Source organism: Crinia signifera, chromosome 7, assembly GCF_055691185.1.
Source record: "Crinia signifera chromosome 7, ASM5569118v1, whole genome shotgun sequence".
Lineage (NCBI taxonomy): Eukaryota > Metazoa > Chordata > Amphibia > Anura > Myobatrachidae > Crinia > Crinia signifera.
This window is the reverse complement of record NC_139223.1, coordinates 196,246,890-196,273,739: the sequence shown is the minus strand read 5'-3', so window position 1 is coordinate 196,273,739 and position 26,850 is coordinate 196,246,890. Positions and strand designations below refer to the sequence as shown.

The 26,850-nt window shown below is 44.5% G+C and overlaps 1 protein-coding gene across 7 annotated transcripts in view; it reads right to left on the bottom strand.

Annotated features, from left to right (window-relative positions):
- TLK1 (tousled like kinase 1) overlaps positions 1–26,850 on the bottom strand; it is a 309,486-nt gene that overhangs the window by 15,278 nt on the left and 267,358 nt on the right. For 6 of the 7 annotated variants that reach the window (XM_083154832.1, XM_083154831.1, XM_083154834.1 and 3 more), the window contains 9 exons: positions 21,964–22,036; positions 18,473–18,519; positions 16,784–16,879; positions 16,101–16,190; positions 12,431–12,523; positions 8,364–8,474; positions 7,128–7,264; positions 5,196–5,384; positions 3,443–3,530 (listed from right to left, as the gene is read on the bottom strand). In XM_083154832.1, coding sequence (XP_083010958.1) covers positions 3,443–3,530; positions 5,196–5,384; positions 7,128–7,264; positions 8,364–8,474; positions 12,431–12,523; positions 16,101–16,190; positions 16,784–16,879; positions 18,473–18,519; positions 21,964–22,036 — 924 coding nt within the window. The remainder of the gene's footprint in view (positions 1–3,442; positions 3,531–5,195; positions 5,385–7,127; positions 7,265–8,363; positions 8,475–12,430; positions 12,524–16,100; positions 16,191–16,783; positions 16,880–18,472; positions 18,520–21,963; positions 22,037–26,850) is intronic. The other variant, XM_083154828.1, reaches the window with a different exon arrangement.

Below are 26,850 nucleotides of genomic sequence, written 5' to 3'. Positions count from 1 at the left end.
CTGGGTCCCCCGCTGGCTATAGGGGGGGGGGGGCAGCCTGTGCTGCCTGGGTCCCGGAGAGCCCCCCTCCTCTCCACATTCCTCTGGAGCAGCCAGGGAGACTTTAATCTCTCTGGCTGCTTCCGGCTCCCTGAAAGCTCCCTGCTCCCTGCAGGGGTTAAGACTCTCCGCGAGTGGCGGAGAGTCTTAACCACATTGAATAGAGGGAGCAGGAGTGGCAGAGAGCCCTCCGGAACACGGAGAGTGCATGGAGAGCGAAATAAAACGCTCTCCATGCACGGAGAACTTTGACATTGAATACTGCCCTAAGGGTTGAAACTCATTTGTCGGAGGATTACGGGACCGGTTATTTTTGCACCACCACAAGCTGCACCCATTTAATGAATGCGGAGAACCGCATTGCAGAAATCGCCTGAAAAACTGTGCAACGTTATTTTCCTAGTATCTTGCCCAAGAGCCTAGTTACTTGGTATTTAACAAGGAAAGGGATAGGGAGACCACATTAAGATTTTGGACCTTGATAAAGACCCAGACTAAGGGTTGAAACTCGTTTGTTGGAGGATTGCGGGACCGGTTATTTTTGCAGTGGTGTGGCCGGGAGAAACTCCATCTGAGCCTAGAACAGAGCCTGCTACGAAGGGCGGACACTGACTCTAGGGGCTTAGACAGACAATAAGCGCAGGTGAAACAGTCCAGGTGGAACATTTATAACCCCTTTCACACCAGAAGCAAATTACAGAGTAAAAGATTTTGCTCTTGACCAGGGTTGGCGTGCCAGGATTTAAAACCCTTTCACACAACAGAAAAACCTGTTGTTTTTTTAGCATATTCCTGGGTTGAAAAGCTTTAACCTGGTAATTTGCGGATAGTGTGAATTGGGGTCAAGCTGCACCCTGCAAAATGACCCGGCACTCACAAATGCTGGGTAATTGCCGGGTGGCCGGTATTAGTTAGTGATTTATCGCGCCACTGTTTTCTTTTGGCCGACCTCTTACCGTCCTTTTACGGTCTGCCCTAGAAAATAGTTTGGGATTGGATTTTTAAAGTTCTGGCTTCAGATTTATTTACTTATAGAAGGTTTGCTCTGTAATCAGGAGGTCCTCCTGAACAATACACCACATGCGCCATCATTTGTTCCTCGTGAACTCAAATTGGTCCTTTCAGTGTTACAGAAATAAATCATTTGAACCAATAGTATGCATTGTCTTTCAGCTGTTACCCTAGAAGGGTGTCTTTTTACAGTCTTTTGCCTCTGCTAGAAGGTGCCTATACTGTCTGCCTCATCCTGCTAATCACCACATCGGCCCTTTACTGAGGATAAAGCTACACACCAAGTCGTTCAGCCCAAGGTGATTTTAAAATACCACTAGCCAGCCAGGGGGAAGAAAACCTCACTTCTCCTCCTGGCTGCAGTTAGAGCTTTGAGGGCCTATGTATGTAGACTGTCTTCAATGCAAATGATGTACAGCCTCTTAGGATGCATATGAATGGCAGGCATCAAAACATTGGGCAGTCAAATGGCTTAAGACCACAATCTAGCATGATTACCCCAAGAACACTTTGGTTCCATTCCATATAACCTTTTGGCTAGTTCTTCAGATGGGTGAGCAAGCACTGAGCAATTCAGCATAGACCGTTCAAAAGCTGCATCTGACGGTAACCTGGTCTGGTTTGATCTGTATTCATTTAACTAGAGCTGCACTGTTTTTACTGCTTAGTCCTGTCCTAGCCTATGGGCTTTCCTAGTCTGAAAACAGAGCTCCAATCAGTAGATGTAAGGATGCATTCTGTAATAAAGTTTTACAATGACTGCAACCGCCCTGTAACCACCCCATCTAGACACCAAGGCTAACAGCATCAACCAAATGGAATCAGAAATGGATTTAACAGCATTAGTGATTAGTCACTGCGTGAAGAAAGTAATCTTATGCTGTCACACGTTACTATGACTCTAAAGATAAAGACTCGTCTGATTTCTGCCTGATAGAGGGCACGTTATGTACAACTTCTACCCAAACAAGCTGGCCAGATATGACCTCATACCGGGATGCAGTTAAAATCCCGGCGGTCGGGATCCCGGCGTTCAGAATCCCGACCGCCGAAATCCCGACACTTTCTCCCTCCGTGGGTGTCCACGACACCCCTGGAGGGAGAATAAATTAGCGTAGCGAGGCACCGGGCCCGCTGCGTGGCGAGCGCAGCGAGCCCGCAAGGGGGGGCGATCCACGTCCCCCTCTTGTCGGCATTTCGGCTGTCGGGATTCCGGCGTCGGGATTCTGAACGCCGGGATCCCGACCGCCGGGATTCAATACTGAATCCCCTCATACCATCTAGCCTCAATAACATCAAGGATTGGCTGGAGTCAGCTGCAAGGTCCCATGCAACTCTGCAAACATTGGGTGTTTATAACACAATGCAACTAGGAGTCGTCTGTACTGAATCATTTGATCTAGAACACTTGGATGCGACTGAGTCTTGAGTGTGTGACTAAGTCTGTATATGTAGCAGAAACAAACTTGTTTTTTAAAAAAAAGCTGCAGCTGCCCTTTGTTTACAAATTCAGAGACTCCATCACACACAAGTGTCACAGCAAATTAATTAACAGTCTCCTTGTGCGCACTAGTTGTGACTAAGATGCATTTTCGAAAAAGGAAAAAAATCAAAAAAATCTAGAGAGACGCCCAATGGTAGAAGATTCTAACGGGACCTGGTGTTCCAACAGGGGACTGCAGTATAGATGTAGGAGGACACATCTGTATCATTAAAAAGGATTCGTCTAATTTTTCTGTGCAAAGGTAGTAAGTTAAGAAAGCCAATAGCAGCATGACAATTCTACGCATGTAATGATGAATGTATAGAAAGAAAGGAATGTATAACGTTACCATTAACTTAAAAACAATACACACAATTACCCTGGTTGGAAAAAAAACCTGGTAATGGATGAGAGTAAATGACGGTTGACCATTTGCTTTGAAATGCTGGAAAACTGCCAAAAACACTCACTCATCCATCATCAGGTTTTTGTTCCAACCAGCCCAATCTGACAATCAATCTGTAGATGTATGGCCAGCTTAAGACTTGGACAAGATATAATTTGTAAAGCCATACTAACGAGTTGCATTAATAATACCGCATACCACGCAACTATGAAACACCGTTTTGTTTTTAGAACACTTTAGAAAGCAAACTGGGGGGGGGAATGATACTTGCCAAGATCAAAAGATTAAATAACCCGCTCTATTGTTGTCTGCCAAGGGAAAACGGCTTCCTCAGGCACCCGAATCAATTCGCTGCTGCCTGAAACGTGTGTAAGCGGAACACAGAAGACAACAGTTTCCAGACAACAGAAGGAAACTAAACCAGCAGCCATTGTTCTGAATAGCGGTTCTGATTTTGCATACTGCAGGCAATAAGAATGATTAGAAATCACCGACACACATACCTTCTTTAGGTGTCCGAGTCGCAGCTTAAAGATTTCTTCCTGCTCGTGGTATTCGGCAGGGGTTAACCTGAGTGAGCAATGAACAAATCTATGAGACAACAATGCAGCACATTGTTAATGTGTTTTTTTTTTTATATATAAAATTAAGATAATTGTATGAATAGTCTTAAAGGACATCTCAAGCTCTAATAGAGTTTTCCGGAATTATATCAGAAGACAGCAAGTACAGGGTTGCTAATAATCGTACTCGTGTTCCCTGCCAGCTATACCAGCAATGCCATGTGGCCAACTCTACCTGCTATTAGCGACCCACTGTACAGCTATGGCTGGGTCTATTACCCTCCCTATATGCTACACATGGTGCGGCCCTTTAATCACCATATTCCTGTAGTACAGGAGACAGCCACATTCCAGACATAGCTTACAGATGACATTTAATCCATTTTAAGGATATTTGGAACATAAAGTTCCTGGAAAGGCAGAACATGACCTCACTTTAACCAGTCGCTCCGCCAGCTCAAAGAAAGTCACAAGTGGTTATTTGAAACAATGAAAGAGTAGGTAGGGGGCCGGCAGTGGACCAAGGTGCTCTTCCTTCAGATAATTAGCCAATTAACAAACTAAAACGCTCGGGCAAATCCCTGTATACTTCCATTGTATAAACTGATAACTTATTTTGGTTTTGAAGGTGTTAAGTTAGCAGTTTTATGAATGCTTGGTCTAGGCCGGCGCTGGCTGTACAGTTGTTGGATTTTAATACCAGGTGGTGATGTTTATCGGATAACAAGAGCTGGAGTATATGTACTGCAGGTTACAGTCTGTACATCCAGGTCGCTCTGTATTTTCTCGATCTATCTATCTGCAATTTGTGCCAGTTGTATGGCATTACACACTGGGGGTAAATGTATGACGCTTGGAGAAGTGGTTTCTATCCCCATAAAGAATGTTATGTGCAAGGTAATAATACTCCAGCCAATCAGCTCTAATATGTAAATTGACTGATAAGAGCTGATTGGCTGGTGCATTATCACTTTGCACATAACATTCCTTATGGGGATAGATACCATTTATCCAAGCTTCATACATTTACCCCTCAGGGGTAGAAGTATGAAGCAGTGATAGTGGAGGATAAGCGATAAAGTGCCTATTACTTTATCACCGGCCAATCAACTCCTGACTGTTAAGTTACAGGCTGGGGTTTAAAGTACCAAGCACTTCATCGCTTCTCCTCCCTGCTTCATACATCTACCCCTCAGTGTGGGGCCAGGCTGGCAGGCTCCTTACATTGCAACAGTGGCATCAGGGGAGTGCTGCACTACTGGGAGCTGGGCTTCGGAGGCACCAGATGTCCTTTCACGTATGTTTGGAATTCATTTGGTCGCGATCTACCCGAGGATGCCCAATGACCTACAGGTAGATTGTGATCAACCTTTTGGCCAGGTCTGTCCTAGAATACACAGAGAGTGGGTCCAACAGAGGGAAGCCTGCTGGATGTGACCTGCAGTACTACTGCTAGATCTTCATACTAAACCAACTGTGTCAGTGGTAGGTCTATCGGCACAACAATCCCATTAGGGTACAGTAATTGCCCGAATACTATTCCAATGACTCCCATGTGTTATAGAACATTAGGAACACACCTTCCATAACATTACAGGTCACTACCGAGAACGTGTGTTCTCCCTCAGTGGGATCCCTTGGTCTATTGTAGGACACATTACATCAACAAAGGCAATGTAGAGCAACCACTCACAATTGGGGTAAACTAGGTTTCACAAAGGGGTCGTTTTCTGCCCCATTAACGGCTTTGTTTTTCCTCTGCTTTGGTTCAGAATTGGCGGACGGGGCCTGGGCGCTGTTGGTCGACGGAGGTTTCCGCTTAGCCAGTAGTTTCCTCTGTCTCTCAATGTCTTCTCTCTGCTGATTCACCCATTCCTGCTGCCTGCAAGACAGCCACAGATGTAAACACATACCTGAATAAATAATACACCTTCACATACATAGGCATCGGTTGCCAGGCAACAAGTTCATGCATTGTCGGTTCCTTCAGTTACGTGCAACAAACGAAGGGAAATCTTGGCTTATGTCACACTTCTATGTGAGGGAAGAGGAGAAGCCACAAGTGACATTTACTAACTACCTATTTATTAAGCCAACTCTGAAATGCCAGCTTTATTTACTGTACTTCTCGCTGATCTAATAACATTCCTCCTTGTTTTTCCATTTTAATCTACTTTCAACATTTAAATACCACACCAATTTAGCAAATTCCTGTCCGACACAAAACTTCTTCAACATCTATTTTATGGCTTAGATTCAGGTTTGTTTATATTGTTGAACCTAAAAAGAATTAATGTCATTGTGCGTAGTGGTAAGGGACAAACAGAATAGCACATGAGGGAAGATGGCCCTTAAGGTGCCCGTAGACGGTGAGATTTTTCCTGTGCGCTTTGTAAACTAATATCGCATCGCATCAGATCACATGCGATGCGAAGACAGTACAAAAAGTAAGTGCAGCATGCAATCGCACCGTGTATGGGCACCTTTAGAGAGCTTACAGTCTAAACACAGTTATTTTTTCTCTCTGCATGGTTCTCGGTCTAAACATTATATCGTTTTCTAGCCCAAGAAATATAGTATGTCTCATCTACATACATATCTATATCTATCTATCTCTCTGTATCTCTATATCGAGAAAAGTGTCACATTTCATGACATCTTCCTGTGACTGCGAGTTGCGCTCCTATGCACCTCGCATCGCACATCCTACGGCCTGCCATGAATATTTATCGCATTCTGTAGCCCTCGCTGGGATTGTGCAAGTTACAACGTATGTAAACGGACCACGTACAGTGTATTGTACTCCACCCCGATCAAATCGGGATCGAATAGCAAGGCAGTGAGTCGCACCGCATGTACACCCCTTTAGACCGATAAATTTTTTATAATAAGTTAATTGTGGGGTGATTTGGGGCGGCCTGATTCCCATAAGAACCTTACTGCGAGGGGATTATCAGAAAAATCGTCAGGGTACATTAGAGAGGCAAAAGGGGATTGTGGGACAGACAAATGCATTGCGCTGTAATTCCCAATGAGCTATGCCGGCCCTGTGTTAACCAATGCTAATTATTTAACTAAATGTTTATGTGTAAATAAACACATTGCTAAATGCGTGTTTCATGCAAACGCCACAGATCAGTAGTGCAGCATACACAGCCTTTTGCGGTTATTAATGTGCCATACGTTTTTTTGTTTTGTTTGTTTTTTAAACCTGTGTACACAAACTGTTTTGGCGTCAGCTTCACTGCTCGGTAACCCTGCATTCACACATCGCCAAACGTGGCACGTAAAACCAACAGCCTTAGCAGAAGCTTAACATATTCCCCTTATAGTACATCATCTACTTTACACATTTTATTCTCCAGGAAACTGCGACTGTGGCAAGTAATATATGTGAAGTACTTCACCACTTCACATATAGCGCCATTCCCCTGTATAGGACGAGCTCTCTATAGAGTGCACAGAGGTATCTGATGTATTATTCTGTGCAGGACACGTGGATTATTTCTTGCTGGAAAGGCCCAGAGAACGTTCCTCAGCTGATCTCTCTGCCAGTGGAACACATCATCATTTGGCTGCAGTGACAATTCTAGACATTCCATAACAAAAGAAAAAAAAAACTAACTTGACAAGGTTCTGAAAGGCGAATCCATCTGTCCACTGCTCGGTAAAGGAGGCACCGTGCCGGACGGTGGTAAAATGCCCCAGCCGCAGCCGGTCCTGCATACTCTTCTCTCTGCTTGCCAGTTTCTCCTGAGTGCTCTGTGTTCAACAAGCAAAATATCCCATCATTGCATATTATTTACCCCGTTGTCCAACCCCAGGACACCTCATAGCAATACAAGACATCATATTTAAAGTGTCCTTACTTAAGTTATTTACCTGATGTGGCTGCATGAAACACCAGCTGGGTATTTGCGAATACTGCTCATCCCATGCTACTCCGTTCTCAGCTGATTTTAGAGAACATACATTCTGATCCGCAACCCCCAGCAGTGATGTAGAAGTCTCTGACATCACTGCTGAATTTGTGCCCAGAATGTGGTGCTATCAGCATTCTGAGGAGCACTCACACTGGGCAGTAAAATGCAGTGCAAAGAGGGGAACTGAAGTCCCATCTGAGCACTATTGCGGATATCTGATGACCAGTCCCCACTGTGACACTTCAGCATCTAAGGCTACTGGGGTGTGGTTATAGGCACTGGGGTGGTGGGGCGGATTGTATTGACTGCGGTAGTTTGCTGCCGCTGGGGATCGATTGCCACTGGAGTGGGCAAAGGGGGTTGTGTGTGTTTAAAGAAGTGTTTCCACTGAAGTGTGGCTCATTGGCAAAAAAATAAAAGTGTACCACTGTCTATAGTCATGGATTTATTTCATACAATTCAGTATTGTTAGATTTGTATCACCTATTTCAGATTTTTGGACCATTACAGGTGTAAAGACAGGAGTACACAAAAGACATTAATTCCATTGTCGGAACAAATTGTTATTCCTCTAGTGCAGGGCAGCCAACTCCAGTCCTCGAGAGCTACCAACAGTTCACAGTTTCTATTTCACCTCACAGATGCACAGGTGCACTCATTACTGACTGGCACATTTTATAAGATCCACAGGTGGAGCTAATTATTTCACTTGCGATTCTGTGTGGAGACCTGGAAAACTATAACTGTTGGTAGCTCTCTAGGACTGGAGTTGGCTGCCAGTTGGATTTTAAATTAAACATTAGTTATTTAATGGGAAATAATTTTTTATTACAATCCCATGATTTATCAATAAAACATTAATAGCAGCTTAATATTCCCGATTCTACTTGGGCCTTTGATAAGAAGCCTTTTAGGTTTCTGCTTCTTTTGGAACTCACCTTTTCAATAAGAAGTTTTTTGCTCATTGAAATGCATTTATTTAATCGCTCTTTGTATTTTTCAAGAATTTTTTGCTGTTCGTCTATTTGTCGGCGAAGGTCACAGTTTGTCTGTAATTGTAAAAGAAAAACAAAGTGAACAAAGTGTTATAAACTGCAGCAGTGAAAACTTGCTCCTACTATGTCCTCCTAGAATTACATGACCTAGGAACTGCTTGTTACAAACATGAACAATACAAAGGTTGACAAAGGATAAATGGATCCATACACACTGGGCTATTTGGAGCTGAAAGAGGCTCAGATTAGACGTTTGAGCTGCTTTCTGCTCAAAAGCCGCCCAGTGTGTACGGCCCAGCGATGAGCTTATATATGGGTTTCTGATAAAAGTAGAATGTCCTGTGTGCACGAAGCCCTGAGCATGGGTATGGTATAGAGTTTAATTAAGGAATTGAACGTTACCAAATTATATTTGTGTGAGTATTGAGGCCCCAACAGCCAACATCATCTCTCCTTGCCATAATTATAGCAGTGTGTGTGTGTGTGTGTATAATACACAGGCTTTGTAGGGAAACATTACCCAAGTCACAGAATTACAGTTTGAGCAGGGAGGACGGCAGCACTGGGTCACTGAGGCCTTCAGCTGGCCACAGATGTTATAGTCGAGCGCTGGTCTCTTAAATGAATGGTATGTCAATTCTGAATATTACATACAGCATGAAGAGATCTGAACCCACGTGTGTTTGTTGGAAGACATGATTAGGCATGATTGGAAGTACTTTGACGTGTGCATCTTAATCATGCTATAAAAGTATCAGCAATAGGTTTATTCTCAAGATGATCCAAAAGGATATTGTTACCTGTACGATGTAACCCAACTGTACAATCATTTAGCACATTTATGGTCGTCTTGGGAGAGACCCCATTGACTCCTTACCATACTCCAAGAGCCTTCCTATAATGTTACAGCCACATGAAACAGAGTTCTGCCCTGCTAGTAGCCCACCCGCTCTTAAACTGGCAAAAGAAGAAGTACTACTTCCCTCATAATTACTCAAGTTCATATATAGGCTATGGGGTAGGGGAGCTGTAAAAAGAGGATTTTAGGTCTGACCTTCTAAAATCCTTTTTCGTAAGCCATGGTGGATACTGGGACGGTGTCGTATCAGGTGGTCTGGAGAGACGCCGGCACCAAGAAGATCAACTTCTTTTCAGAAGTGCAGCCCTTGGCTCCTCCTCCCCTATACCCCGCCCTGACCTTAGGAGCCATTTCTTTCTTGGTGCCTGAGGTAACAGGGCACCTTCCATAGGAGTGGGCTATTTTCAGCCTACCTTATTTATTTGGTCTTTACACTAAATTAAGCTCCAGTATCCACCATAGGCTGAGATTCCTATGGCGGCCTTTAACATAAAACCCCCTAAAACTTCAATAATGAGAATGAAAAAAAAATAAAAATAAGAAAAGCTTAAGGCCAGACAGGAAAGTGAAATGTATGTGGAATCGCTGAGCGTAAAACGGAAATGCTTTGAATGTGTGATACTATTGTCTATAGCAGCTGATTCATCTGTGCAAACTAATTGTGCTACCAAGCAGCACCCAATAACACAACCTGCACCACTCTCCAAGGACGTTCTCCGACTCTAAATTGCTAACATTTACTGTCAATTCCCTGCCTATTTATCTGTGCAATAGTTATTTATAGGAGGCGCACGGATGGGTATTTATAGTAGGACTGTTCTATGAGATGTATGGCAGCACAGGATTAGCTGCACAGACTGCTACGGATCTAACCCTCTAAAAGCAGCAATAACAATATGGATGACACAATCAAGGACATCACAAGGACTAAAGCAGGCCAGCATTGACGATATTCAGTTATACAATGTGGTTACAGAGAGCTCTGCATGGTAATGTGCTGGTAAAGGGACCTACACACGGGGAGATTTTGCTGAGCGATGCTAGATAGATCAGCAGACAGCAGTGTGTGCTGAGCGATGTGTCAGGGTGGGTCCGGTGAGAACAATGGCCCCTAACCGGCAATCTAACTAGAATTATCCAGCATGCTGGATCTTAATCACCAAGCAATAGCGCTATCCCCCTACACACAGAGTGATGTGGGGATATGTTCTAAGCAATCTAGTCCAATTAAGTCAGATCGGTTAAAAAAAATGCCTTGAACTATCCCCGTGTGGAGGCCCCATAACTCGTGCAGCAAGACTTACATGTAGGTGAAATACTTATTAGGAAATACATTTAGGAGATTTCATCAGAGGCCGTAAATTATTCGAGAAAATGTCTGCACTCAACTGTAAAGCCCACACTAAATAACTGTGGTGTCCGATTAACTACCAAAGTTTTACAGTGACCCCTTAAATCAGGGCTGGGCAACACTGGCCCTCCAGATGTTAATGAACTACACATCCCAGGATGCCTTGCATCAGTTTCAGCAAGGCCACATAGCAAAACTAATGCAAAGCATCCTGGGATGTGTAGTTCATTAACATCTGGAGGGCCGGTGTTGCCCAGCCCTGCCTTAAATGAAAGATTAATAATAGGAAGATGCACTATATGCACAATAATTAACAAGTGCACAGTAATACTGCACTGGACCCCGCAAACATCTAGGTTTTATATCTAGTAATATTTACATATTTATTATTATTTATATGGGGCCACAAGGGTTATGCGGTACTTAACTATGAGCAAAAACCAAGAAAATAACGAATTACAGTACAAGGCAATTTAGGACAAGTACTCATGGCAAATACGGACCGGGGGACCGGACACTGAAGCAATTATTAAGGTGGCAGAGATATATATATTAAGAAAAGCACATGAGGAGAGAGTGCCCTGCTCGTTAGACCTTACATTCTAAAGATAGATTATATATTTCACATCACAATGGCGGCTCCGACCCAGGATCTTGATCCCTGCTCTCCCGATCTGGCACTTTCACACTAAATCAAGGTGACCCGGGTTTACTTCTTCTTATAACCTGGGTCGAATTGCCCTTTCACACCGCACCTCAAGCCGGGTCCACCAGGCAGCAAACCGGCAATAACCTGGGTTATAATTGGGATGTGAAAGGGGTGTCCGAGAAGGGTTCTGTTGCACAGCTAGATGCTTAGCGAACAATGATTTGGCACACTATGAATAGATTTCTTAGTTAAATAAGGTGTAAACGTACAAATGAATAGACTTTTTCCACTGAATATATAGATGTGTTCACATACATCTGGCCTCCTTTCACTTTAAATCGATATGCAGCATGCCTATATTTTGGAACGTAGTATTTCTTATAACAGCTACAGCCGCACACAAAACATGGAGCTTCATTCAAACCTTTTAGCAAGGTAGCAATTTTTGCAAATGAACAAAAACCCTGCTGCACTGCAGGTGGGGCAGATGTAACACGTGTCCGATCTTTTTTATGTCGACCTTAACCACAGCCTGTTTGTCCATATGTGGTCAACCTATTACAATGTCTACCTGGACCATGTTTACTGTATGTATTACACCACACCCTCCAAGTTGCCCGTCCTGCACTGCACCCCCCCCCCCCCCCCCCCAAAAAAAAAAAAACTCTTGCAGCCTAGAACCGAGGTACGGTTTGACACCTTACCTCATTATAATGGCTACGCCTATCCCCAGTCCTTAGCATTTTACTACTTACTGCTACTATGAAGAGCTATAATTTTAGGCTGAGACGTCCATTATTTTATTGGTCTGTAAACTAAAAGGTCTTATTTTGTCACGTAAACCACAGTGGTTACAACACAAGGATTATGCTGACAAACCGTAATAGACACATTGCTATAGCATTACATAACACATACTTAATTGTGTGTTTTGTCTTTACGTCTCATACTGGTATGATACAATTCTGCAAGCGTAGGACATTTACTTGTTGTTCCTGGTGCATATAATTTAGAGAATTAAGCAATGCAACACCTGCAAGTGGTAACAAATCCGTGCACATAGCGGAATTATCATCCATACAGAAATGAGACGACATAAGACTCCACAGGTCACCGTAATCCCATTGGGAAGTTTTGAGCCTTTTACTCACCCTGAGCAAGTCGTCTATTCGGCCTTCTTTTTTTTCCAGATCCTGATTTTTATTACTTTCTAGAGCAGCAAGTTTCAGCATTGTGAGATCCGTCTGGAATGAATAAATATGCATACATGGGTACATAGAATCATTTCTTTTTCACAGCTAAGAGTCTATTAAAATGAATACAACAAGCTGTCCTTCAATGTAAATAGCTCATAGTAATACGTCCCTCACTCCAGCTATAAGAAGTGTAGTTCAGTGACCTATCCGGCTGCTGGTGAAATATGAATGACAGCCCTCTGATATACAGTGGGGCAAAAAAGTATTTGGACAGCTGCCGATTGTGCAAGTTGACCCACTTAAAAAAAGATGAGAGGTCTGTAATTTCCATCATAGTTACACTTCAACTGGGAGAGACAGATTGTAGAAAAAATATTTGGACAATCAAAAAGTTAAACTCATTACTTTGTATTATAACCTCGGTTGGCAATTACAGAGGTCAAATGTTTCCTGTAGTTCTTGACCAGGTTTGGACACACTGTAGCAGGTACTTTGGCCACTCTTCCATGCAGATCTTCTCTAGATCTGTCATGTTTTGGGCTGTAGCCGGGCAACACGGACTTTCAACTCCCTCCACAGATTTTCGATTGGGTTGATGTCTGGAGACTTTCTAGGCCACTCCAGGATCTTGAAATGCTTCTTACAGAGCCACTCATTAGTTGCCCGGGCAGTGTGTTTGGGGTCATAGTCATGCTGGAGACCCAGCCACGTTCCATCTTCAATGCTCTGAGGGAAGGAGGTTTTTGGCCAAAATCTGACGATACATGGCCCCATTTATCCTCTCCTTAATACGGATCAGTCGCCCTGTCTCCTTTGCAGAAACGTAGCCCCAAAGCATGATGTTTTCACCCCTATGCTTCACAGTGGGTATGGTGTTTTTGGGATGCCAATCATCACTCTTCTACCTCCAATTAAGCGAGTGAAATTTATACCAAAAAAGTTCTATTTTGCTCTCATCTGACCACACAATTCTCCCAATCCTCGTCTGGATCATCCCGATGGTCACTGGCAAACTTCAGACGGGCCTGGACATGTGCTGGCTTAAGCAGGGAGACCTCTCGTGCGCTGCAGGATTTGAATCTATGACAACGTAGTGTGTTACTAATGGTAACCTTTGCGACTGTGGTCCCAGCTCTCTTGAGGTCATTGACCAGGTCCCCCTGTGTAGTTCTGGGCTGATTCCTCACCGTTCTCAAGATCATTGATATCCCCACGAGGTGAGATCTTGCATGGAGACCCAGGTCGATGGACATGGTCAGAGATCTTGTATTTCTTCCATTTTTTTTTTTATACAGATGGAGTGGGTCTCTTCTTTGCAGGGGATGGCGATGCCAGCCGCCGTCCATATCTGCGAAAGGGGACGCGCGCGTCCCCTTTCGCACGGTTCCCCCCGGGTCCCCGCCGGCTTTGGAAGAAACAGGTGCCATTAATACAGGTAACGAGTGGAGGATAGAAGAGCTTCTTAAAGAAGTAGTAACAGGTCTGTGAGCCACAAATCTTGCTGGATGGTAGGCATCCAAATTTTTTCACAAGAATATACAAATAAATTGTTTAAAAATCATACAATGTGAATTCCTGTTTTTTCCCCACATTCTGTCTCTCACAGTTGAAGTGTACCTACGATGGAAATTACAGACCTCTCATCTTTTTAAGTGGATCATCTTGCAGATTTGGTGGCTGTCTAAAGACTTTTTTGCCCCACTGCGGTATGGAGAGCATTTTTAGGGCTTTTACTGTGGCAAATCCTTTGTGTAAATGTTGGTAGTTTCTAACAAGCATCACTAGGGTAGAGTAGAAGGACAAGCTGGTCTGTCGGTGGCTCTGCTGCTGGGGAACTAGCCGGCTGCACTGTGGTGGAGCGTGTATCACCAAGACCAGTGGTTTTTGCTGGAGAGGGATCTATGCACTAATACTGAACATCCTCCAGTGGGAGATTTAGGACGAGATTTCGGAGATTTGATCAGAGTCGAGTCCATCAAAGAGCATGTAAATTACCCAAGAAGATGTCTCTGCACTTAACTGTAAAGACCACACTAAATAACTGTGGTGTCCAATCAACTACCAAAGATTTAGTGTGACCCCACAAATAAAAAATAAATAATAGGAAGATGCGCTATTAGGTCTAAGAAGAATTTCAATGTACATCTTTTGCAGTGGGGCAGTTGTATACTGATGTAGTTCTGAAATCATCTGGTCAATTGAGGAATAACTTCTAGGTTTGCTGAAATTTTTTATTTCTATAGATTTCTACAACTTTAGACACCCCCTTAGTGCCCCCCCTAACTATTACAAAATCCCCAGTGAAACAATATGTGCTGAATCTGGGACCTGTGAAATCTATGTTCTTTGCATAGTGCCATGAAAGTATCATTATGATGGGTATAAGATATGGTTGGGAAGCTACAGCGGGGACCCTTAGTGATCAGGAGTGGGAAGCAGCTATGGAATATCCACATAAGGCTTATATATCTACAAACTTTCAGCAGATCCAGCTAGTTCTCTTACTCAGAACATATTTGAGTCCTGTGCTGAATGGCTTCCTTAGTGCCAGATTGTCCATCGTGGGCTGCACTAGTAAATGGCACTGTGGAACATGAGCGGTATATGCACCTTGTTTGTGCAACAGAATCGAAGGTTGACCGTACATGGATAAGAGTGCCGGAGTCCGTGTATGTGTCCTCACACCCAGACACTGTTTTCTCCCTTTTAGTTTTTATTATATTATGTAGTACAGGTTGAGTCTCCCTTATCAGTGTATTCCAAAAACTGAAATATTCAGAAAACAGTGTTTTTCAGAATATTTTGTTGTTTTTTTTCCCACCCCACTGCCTCTTTTTTCATACTTACCTCGTCCCCCATTGTCCACAGCGGCCATCAGAACACTCTTCAGCGGCATCCCCGATCCCAAGGATGCACTGAGCGGTTGAGCCGGTGATGCCACCGGCGAACCCACGCAATGCACCCCTAAAACCGGAGATGCCTCTGAAGAGGATTCCAAAACCCGCCGTGGACATCGGGGGAACAAAGGGGCACCACCGGGGGACCAGGTAAGTATGAAAAAATATTCCAAAATCCGCAAAAGAACCCAAGCATTTCGGATAAGGGATACTGCACCAGTACTACACTGTTTCTTTTGTTATTATTTCTGTTACATTAATAGGTTTTGTACTATTTTATATGTATACATTGTAAATTGATCTACAGTATGACTATTTGGTCCACTCGCAGTGCAATAAATGTCTACGTTATAACAGATTGCCTTAAAGGCCCCATAGGTACACTTGTACTGTACATACTGTACTGCGGTTTGCATAGGGGTCATATGCTTATTGCTAAATGTACATTAATATTACTTGTTGATCTGAAACGGGTGAAATTTTTTTTTTTTTTTTATAAACTTTAATTTACCCAATATACCCATGTTATTGAAGACTGAATATCTGCCCACATGGTTTTTATGATGTGGTTTTAATCAATACAAATGTAGTATTTGTATTCTAGTTTTGAAAATGTCATTGAGGTCTTCCTGTAGGAAGGAGAGAGATCCGTGTGATCCTGGTTCCCTAACGCCCAAACACACTGCGGACCTCTGATAGCGGAGCAGGGTAAGAGGATTAATACTCACTTGAACTTGTTTATAGGATAACTGCTTTGTGGGTGTAAGAAGATGGTCCCCAAACGCTAATGCCGTGGGAGAAGGACTGTTCTGTCGAACCTTCAAAAATGAATACATACAGAAATATCACCAATATTGTTCTAGGCAAATTCATTTTGTAAGGTAGAAGTTTCAGGACAGATTGCAATAGATGGCTCATGCGTAAACTTGGGTATATCTGACGGTGCAGGTTTCCTACATAAGATTACATTGTACTTTCACGGACCATGCTTCATAGATTAACTCCCGGTCTGTGACTTTCCGCGTGTTACCAACCCACCCAAACTTCACATCACAGACCCTGTCACATGCAGCCTCATTCTTACTAACAGAGGGGTAGATGTGAGAACGAAGCAGTGATAAGGGAGGAGGAGTTAGCCAGAGGAGGAGTGGCCCATGGCAACCAATGCTTACTATAGCTGTACATTAAATGGGCAATACTGGGGTAACTTTACCAGGACACTCAAAATGTCACAAAAACCCCTTGGGGCTTGATTTGTACCAGGCTATCAAAAGAACACACTGGATTCCATTAAGTAAAAGAATCAAATAAAACCAGTTATTACATACGTTAATTATGAAAGGTGTAAAAGATACATAAACACATCAGTAATTGTAGAACTAAAAGAATATGAAATTGAGTTGCGACTCACAGAAGACGAAGGTGTGGAATGTGAGTGGGAATTCTGTGGAGACCGTATAGAAGGAGGTAGGCCTCTTACAGGACTGGAACCATTCCCAGCTTGGTACTGAGGAGACAAACATGGTAAGTTTTCAGGAGGCACTTTCTGGAAAAAAACAATCTGACTTTTCACAAAGTACTTGGAACCCAGTCCTAACTATTTCCCATTTAATCTAACACCATCATTTGTACTCCACAGTGAGCTTAAAGGGGGTATTCAATCTGGGATTCCGACTGTCGGAACATCCCAAGTGTCGGAATCCCTGGCCATTTTCGTTCTGTTTGGCTGTAACTCGACAGCCAGAATTCCATGTTCCAGCTGCCGGGTGTCAGAAACTCTGCGGATCGGTGAAAATGGCCGTGGATTGTCAAAAAACGCCTATGAATTCGACAAATCGCAGCCGTTTCTAACAAAACAGATGGGACTTGTTTTAAAGTGAAATCTGTTAAGTCGGAAACTGACTTCAATGGTCTCGGTAACGGCAGCATTGACTAGGCAGGAGCCGCTATTTCCTCCAGAAGAAAAGCAGGCGAGAATGAATACCCCCCCTAAGGTTCTGTCCTGACTACTGTACAGTGGCACATACTGACAGCGGCAACCTCTTTATAGTAGCCAAACATGCAATAAAACAGTTGTCCCATATGAATGAGTCCCAGTTATAAGACAGCTTTACCAGATGTTCCAGGCTGCAGTACAGCAGCAATGTTGTACACAAAGGCACTCATGGGGTAATTCTATGCTATACGTGCAAATAAGATCTAAAAACAAAAACATGCAGAACATTACAATGTGCTACTGTAGCCAGTTGCCACAACATGTGCCATTCTTGTAACCCGGTTTGAATTTTCAGGTTGGTCGACTAATGGTAATGATCTGGGTAGCACTCGGTTTGCACCTGGGTTCAGGGTTAGTGGAAATGCTCCAAACCCAGTATATTTGATAAACAGAGATGATTAGAGCTTCTGGGGTATTTTCATGTGCATTTTGTACATGTTTATGTGCACTTTTTACATGTCTAGGTGCACCAATGGCTCAGGTATACTGCAAACAACAGTTTTCACAATAGTTTTACGTGTCATGTGTGAAGACACTTTTGAAAAGGTTTCATATTGAATATTTGGGACTAAAATAAAGGCAAAACTTTTTCAAATAAATATTTCTGGTCTATTATTTAATCAGAAAATGGTGACCCTTTTGGGTAATGGTGGTCCTGTTTTATGACCTCCCCTTTGGTAAAGCCCTTTAAAAAGTCCTTTTCTTATGTAATCTATAGGAAAAAACAGGCTTTACCTGGGTTAAGTGTAAACGGGGCTGATCCAGCAATTTACCGGGTAGCACTGTAGTGGAAATGTGTCTTAAACCCAAGTCCAACCCGGTATCGATCCGGGTACAAATGACCAGGTCTGACCCAGGTTGCTAGTGGAAAAGGGGTATCAATTTGGTGCTTTCACACTGCACCTCGACCCAGGTTATGGGTCCAGTGTGAAAGTGGGATTCTATCCCTTTCCCATCTGTAAGCAGGATTAGACGCGTCAGCAACCCGGCAATTACCCGGGTCTGATGAGCGGTGTGAAAGGAGTATATAAAAGACATGGTCAAGCACAAAGTTACAATTTCACTTTAGAGAATGATCCTTCTTGAAACACATTGTAAACTTACATCGAAATAGTCGCTAATCTTATGTCCACGGCCACCACTATTCTTTCCTATAAAAGACAGAATGGGGAGAATTAAAAAAAAAAAAAGTTAATACAGACAAGACTTCGACATAGCAGAATTCAAGGCTCCAGGGTTTCATTGTATTTCACGATGCACAATACAGCTGTGTCATTTTAGATATGTAGGAATAATAAGAGCAGCACATCCTCAACAAATTCAGCATACAGGGGGTGCCATCCAATACCCTCCAAGGGTTAATAGATGCGTCCAGACGGCGGCACTCACCAGAAATAAATTCTCACAGAGGCAGAAATGTCATCAACGTTTCGAACCTTTTAATAACGGTTCTTCATCAGTATATCCTGATGAAGAACCGTTATTAAAAGGTTCCAAACGTTGATGACATTTCTGCCTCTGAGAATTTATTTCTGGTGAGTGCCGCCGTCTGGACGCATATATATATATATATATATATATATATATATATATATATATATATATATATATATATATTCATTTTACTGGGGGGGGGGGGGAGCTTTGCTTCATTTGTTTAAATTTTTAATCGGGCAATTCAATTAAAACCGGTTTTCTTTAATGGCAAAATGTAGCCGCTTATAGCAGTTAATAAATTACATAGGAAAATCGAATCGCATGCAAAAACACGCATGCGATGCGATTTCACTACGGTACCGTACGTAGTGAAACTGGACGCCCTGCTAGGAAACAAGTACCGAGTAGTGTGTTACATAACTTTGCTTGCTACAGAAATTGTACTTGTGCCTGCAACACTGTAAAACTCATTAGCATTCAACAGAGCAGTATATTTAATAAATACAAATATAAATAAAAAACAGGGGCACACATTCTAATGGTAACCCTGTATAAATGACTACAAGTGGTTTGGATTCAGAGTGACCCGAAATCCGATTCTCTCGGGGCACACCAGGTATTTCAATACATCTGCTACTGAGCTGTAACACAAAAGATTCTCTGTACTGACCGGTGCATCCGACACGTCAGTAGCTATAGGATGATTAGACAGAATCTCACCATGATCAGACATGAGCAGAAATGCTGCAGGCTGCTGAATTATATAATGAGCACAGTCATGAAGAGAGTTTGTTCAATGTAACTGGATCAAGATCTATATTTGAAGCCGCCAACGGAGCCTCACTTACAAACTGGTGACAGAAAACCTGCAATGCATTGTTGATCTCAGCGTAGCTCCGTTGGAAAAGCAATTGATATATCAAGTAAAAGTAAAATTCAATCATCAAGTCCATGGTCATCGACGCTATTGTATTTGGTCTTGTGCACTGTATTATTGCTTAATTGGTATTATATATGGTTCTTTCCCATTTTTTGATGTTGTGAAAAGCAAAGTGATATTATATGATTGAAACCAAAGACGATAGCTATTAGTTTTATTAATTTATTTAAAACTATATTTACAATGTCCCTTGTAGCTTAGCTGAATTTATATGACCATAATTACTTTGTTGGTTCCGATACTGTCATTATAAGGATTTGGGGGGTATTCAATCCCGGCTGCTATTTCTGCCTGCGGAAATGGCGGCCGTAGCATATTTAATGCTGCCGTTTCCGACAGCATTGAAGGAAGATTATGTAAAAACAGATCAGAGTCGGTTTTGTTGGAAAAGGCCTCGGACTGACGAATTCTCGTCCGTTTTTCTGCAATCCGCGGGCATTTTCACCAACATGCCCACATTCCGACACTTGACTGCCGGAACATTGAATTCCGGCTGTCTACTTACAGTCAAGCTGAGCAGAAACGGCAAAGGATTCCAACTGTCGGGATGTTCAGACATTGGATTGCATACCCCCATAGTTTGTTCTTGATGTATTGGTATATCATTGTCTCCTGTCAATGTCTATTCAATCAAAATTGTACTTTATGTATTGTGAATATTCTTGTATGTTGTCACTTGCTGAAGCTTCAATAAAAGAAATTGCTTTAAAAAGAAAGTTAAATTCAACCAACTCCTCCACAGGACGAGTCCTACATTGAGGTCGGCTGCATTAAAAAGCTATGCATGTCTTTAAATAGGCTGCGGTTGATTTCCCGGCGTTCAAAATCCCGGACGTTAAAATCCCGAAACTTTCTCCCTCCACGACACGCATAGAGGGAGAATAAATTAGCGTGCCGAGCGTAGCGAGGCACCGGGCCCACTGCGTGGCGAGCCCGCAAGGGGGGTCGATCCACGTGCCCCCCTTGTCGGGATTTCGGCGGTAGGGATTCCAGCGTCGGGATTTTGAACGCCGGGATTCCATAACGAATCCGGCTGGCCAATTGGTGGTCCCACAATGCAGTTCAGTGCCTGCCAGCTCCGCTGGGGAAATCTGTAGAAGTCCTATTTAATGGGTATGGAACAAATAGGAATCTATCTCACAAAATAAATTAACAACAATAATTAACCATTTGCTGCCTTACATATAAATGTTAACGGTAGACGACAAACAGTTTGGGTGTTATTTGGTGTTATACATCAGCAACTGAAGAGCAGGTAATAAAACTACTACTAGACATTGGGTACTTGTTTCGTTTCACGGCGGCAGATATATCGCATGCGATTTTGTACCTGTTCATAACCCCACTATCCACTACGCATGGAGTTGATTTTATATAGTGCCCGAAGCGTGGCGAGCCCCGCGGATTACTTTACATGTATTCCATGACGAGCACAGCGAGCGCCACAAGGGGACGCGGAATACATGTAAAGTAATACGCGTCCGCTCACCACACTATATAAAATCAACTCCATGCCATAGTGGATAGTGGGGTCATGAACAGGTACAAAATCGCATCAAATCGCATGCGATATATCTGCCGCCGTGAAACTAAACAAGTACCGGACATTGTTTATTTGACATTCCACAAATGGAAGATCATTAATTTTATGTTCATTATAGAACATTGCACATTAACTGTGATGAGGCCATAAAGTCGGCGTGCGGTGCTCACCTCTCAGCATTTATCTGTGCTCCATAATCCCCTTATCTCTTCCTGGAACCCAGTGTTCAGTCTTATTTAAGTGAGATAATCTTCTCACAATACAATAGATTTAAAGTGTGATATAATGGCAAGAGTCGTGTGCGGTCAGGGCACTGAGCATGACACATAGCACAGGTGAAGACAGCTCTTCATGATGTACAATATAGATGCATCACTACCAATGCTAAATAATCTAGTACATTCCCAATAGCAGTGCTTTGGTGAGAGCCCCTGGTCATTCGCTCTTTGCACATAAAGCTACTGTCTCTGCTGATTACTTCCTGTTATCTCTGTAGCAAGACGTTCGTTACACTAACCAATCAATGTCTACAACAAAACTTATCCTGCGACTACAGAGTGTGAGAATAAAAAGGACAGACATTTGGGATATATATATATATAGTACCATTGGCCTACTGTGTTATGAAGTTAATACAAGCTGTATTATCTGCAGGGCTGATAGGTTAGTAATTACCTTGACTGCTTTCACTTTGATTTTCCGCTTTCCTTTTCCTTCCCCTAGTAGAGTCCGACTTCTTTTCTGGAGTCTAAAATCCATGATTAGGAGAGAGGGAGAGAGTCAAGTGGCTGGTAACAAGCGCTAATTACAGGACACAAACTCCATTCTTACTATATCCTACCATACTATCAAAGACAGAAAATGTCACTATATTTTGGGTAACTATTAAATCAGATCCCCACAAAAGCCCAATACACACTAGAGGATATTGTAAGCAGTATAGCTCAGAAAGGGGCTTCTGAGCGATATAGTCTAGTGCTGCGGTTCTCAAACTGTGGGTCCTGACCTCAGTATGGGGTCCCGACTCCATGTTGCTGGCCATCAGGCCTGGGGTGCCCAAACGTTCGATCCCCACTCTATTGAATTGTCGGTACTTGTGAGTTATCCGGACGCCCGATTTCAAAATCGGGTCGGATCGGGCACATCGCATCGCATGCGACCATCGGATGCGATGCGATGACCCGATTTTTCCATAGGAATCAATGTTAAAATGGACTGAGTCCATTTTAACATGGAATTCAATGGGAAAAAGGGGTCCTTTTCATACCCCTACTATCCAAGTGGGCATGGAGTTGGATATAAACCTGTGGCGAGCGTAGCGAGCCACCGAGCCCGAAGCGTGGCGAGCGTAGCGAGCCCCGCGAGGGGACACGGAATACCGTCCCCTCGCGGGGCTCGCTTCGCTCGCCACGCTTCGGGCTCGGTGGCTCGCTACGCTCGCCACAGGTTTATATCCAACTCCATGCCCACTTGGATAGTAGGGGTATGAAAAGGACCCCTTTTTCCATAGGAATCATTTTAACATTGATTCCTATGGAAAAATCGGGTCATCGCATCCGATGGTCGCATGCGATGCGATGCGATGCGATATCGCATCGCATCGCATCTGATTGTATGCCTTAACTTAAGGCATACAATCAAAAAATCGGGCGTCCAGATAACTCACAAGTACCGAATTGTCTGTTACTTCAGACTCCTCCCATCATTTTGCGCCTCCACATTGCTGCCATGTATGTGCTGTCTGCTGACTACACATGTGATGTGATGACCTTCTGCAGTAACTCGCAGGGGTCCTGTCATTATTTTTATTGTCTGATGGGGTCCTAGAACTAAATAGTTTGAGGACCCCTGGACTAGTGTCTACACTAAATATCTTTAGCTTGTTGTGAACAATTATTGAGGTCTTCTGAACATGACAGTCAATTTTACAGTGATATGATCCGCCGATTTCGTTCAGTTACATCGTTCAGAGTGTAAACACAAAATCAGGACACGCGGCCGATTGATTATTAAAATTAATTATATCGACTGTGGACTCCAAAGTTTAGGGTGTATGGGGCTTAACAATAGATTTAAAGATAAAACAACCTGAAGGTAAAAAATCGGCATGCAAATAAACACGTTTGTTAATGCAGTAAACAGGTCAGTGATTGGTATTACAAGATACTGCATAAAAGACATCAATGTAAACAGGATTTAAATGGAAGGCAGATTTGAATCCCCTTATGTATGAGGAATGGATATTGTTAGGATGTAGATGGCTTCACAAGTCCATTCTCTTTCTTCATAGATAGATCTGGACAACTCCACAATTTCATATGATGACTTATGTATGAAAAACAAGAGTGTCCATTAAAATCGGACTGATTGTGTGCCTCGTGGAAGTCCTCCAAATATGGCTTAGACTCAGATTCCCCAAACTGATAGGTTTATCCCATCGCTACCTTGCTGTTCCCATTACCTATGAGTACCATATTGTGTTTGTCATTTTTGGTTTTCTTATCTGTAACATTTTAGTGCTTGATTTGTGAATTCTTTGTATCTTATACTAATCCAATTAGATGTGCTACTTTTTTCAATTTAAGCCCAATGGTGTTATTATCAAGAAATACAATAATAACATGTTTTACATTGAAAAACTACCCGTTTTCTGTCAATGACACGAGATCCGGGATAAAATATCAAAGCATAATCCAAGATAAGGGGCGGTGATCATGGCTAATTGGATAGCGCCTAGCAAAGTTATTATCTAACAGAATACCAGCCAAGGCCTTATGGGGCCCACACATGGAGCGATTTAGGGACATTTTCTAAGCAATCTCACTACACTTCTTAGAAAATGCACCTATATCGCTCCGTGTGTAGGGGGATAGCGATGCGCAACATCAGGGGGACGTGACCTGAGACAGGCACTACAGGGGGACGTGACCTGTAACAGGCACTACAGGGGGACGTGACCTGTAACAGGCACTACAGGGGGACGTGACCTGTAACAGGCACTACAGGGGGACGTGACCTGTAACAGGCACTACAGGGGGACGTGACCTGTAACAGGCACTACAGGGGGACGTGACCTGTAACAGGCACTACAGGGGGACGTGACCTGTAACAGGCACTACAGGGGGACGTGACCTGTAACAGGCACTACAGGGGGACGTGACCTGTAACAGGCACTACAGGGGGACGTGACCTGTAACAGGCACTACAGGGGGACGTGACCTGTAACAGGCACTACAGGGGGACGTGACCTGTAACAGGCACTACAGGGGGACGTGACCTGTAACAGGCACTACAGGGGGACGTGACCTGTAACAGGCACTACAGGGGGACGTGACCTGTAACAGGCACTACAGGGGGACGTGACCTGTAACAGGCACTACAGGGGGACGTGACCTGTAACAGGCACTACAGGGGGACGTGACCTGTAACAGGCACTACAGGGGGACGTGACCTGTAACAGGCACTACAGGGGGACGTGACCTGTAACAGGCACTACAGGGGGACGTGACCTGTAACAGGCACTACAGGGGGACGTGACCTGTAACAGGCACTACAGGGGGACGTGACCTGTAACAGGCACTACAGGGGGACGTGACCTGTAACAGGCACTACAGGGGGACGTGACCTGTAACAGGCACTACAGGGGGACGTGACCTGTAACAGGCACTACAGGGGGACGTGACCTGTAACAGGCACTACAGGGGGACGTGACCTGTAACAGGCACTACAGGGGGACGTGACCTGTAACAGGCACTACAGGGGGACGTGACCTGTAACAGGCACTACAGGGGGACGTGACCTGTAACAGGCACTACAGGGGGACGTGACCTGTAACAGGCACTACAGGGGGACGTGACCTGTAACAGGCACTACAGGGGGACGTGACCTGTAACAGGCACTACAGGGGGACGTGACCTGTAACAGGCACTACAGGGGGACGTGACCTGTAACAGGCACTACAGGGGGACGTGACCTGTAACAGGCACTACAGGGGGACGTGACCTGTAACAGGCACTACAGGGGGACGTGACCTGTAACAGGCACTACAGGGGGACGTGACCTGTAACAGGCACTACAGGGGGACGTGACCTGTAACAGGCACTACAGGGGGACGTGACCTGTAACAGGCACTACAGGGGGACGTGACCTGTAACAGGCACTACAGGGGGACGTGACCTGTAACAGGCACTACAGGGGGACGTGACCTGTAACAGGCACTACAGGGGGACGTGACCTGTAACAGGCACTACAGGGGGACGTGACCTGTAACAGGCACTACAGGGGGACGTGACCTGTAACAGGCACTACAGGGGGACGTGACCTGTAACAGGCACTACAGGGGGACGTGACCTGTAACAGGCACTACAGGGGGACGTGACCTGTAACAGGCACTACAGGGGGACGTGACCTGTAACAGGCACTACAGGGGGACGTGACCTGTAACAGGCACTACAGGGGGACGTGACCTGTAACAGGCACTACAGGGGGACGTGACCTGTAACAGGCACTACAGGGGGACGTGACCTGTAACAGGCACTACAGGGGGACGTGACCTGTAACAGGCACTACAGGGGGACGTGACCTGTAACAGGCACTACAGGGGGACGTGACCTGTAACAGGCACTACAGGGGGACGTGACCTGTAACAGGCACTACAGGGGGACGTGACCTGTAACAGGCACTACAGGGGGACGTGACCTGTAACAGGCACTACAGGGGGACGTGACCTGTAACAGGCACTACAGGGGGACGTGACCTGTAACAGGCACTACAGGGGGACGTGACCTGTAACAGGCACTACAGGGGGACGTGACCTGTAACAGGCACTACAGGGGGACGTGACCTGTAACAGGCACTACAGGGGGACGTGACCTGTAACAGGCACTACAGGGGGACGTGACCTGTAACAGGCACTACAGGGGGACGTGACCTGTAACAGGCACTACAGGGGGACGTGACCTGTAACAGGCACTACAGGGGGACGTGACCTGTAACAGGCACTACAGGGGGACGTGACCTGTAACAGGCACTACAGGGGGACGTGACCTGAAACAGGCACTACAGGGGGACGTGACCTGTAACAGGCACTACAGGGGGACGTGACCTGAAACAGGCACTACAGGGGGACGTGACCTGAAACAGGCACTACAGGGGGACGTGACCTGAAACAGGCACTACAGGGGGACGTGACCTGAAACAGGCACTACAGGGGGACGTGACCTGAAACAGGCACTACAGGGGGACGTGACCTGAAACAGGCACTACAGGGGGACGTGACCTGAGACAGGCACTACAGGGGGACGTGACCTGAGACAGGCACTACAGGGGGACGTGACCTGAGACAGGCACTACAGGGGGACGTGACCTGAGACAGGCACTACAGGGGGACGTGACCTGTGACAGGCACTACAGGGGGACGTGACCTGTGACAGGCACTACAGGGGGACGTGACCTGTGACAGGCACTACAGGGGGACGTGACCTGTGACAGGCACTACAGGGGGACGTGACCTGTGACAGGCACTACAGGGGGACGTGACCTGTGACAGGCACTACAGGGGGA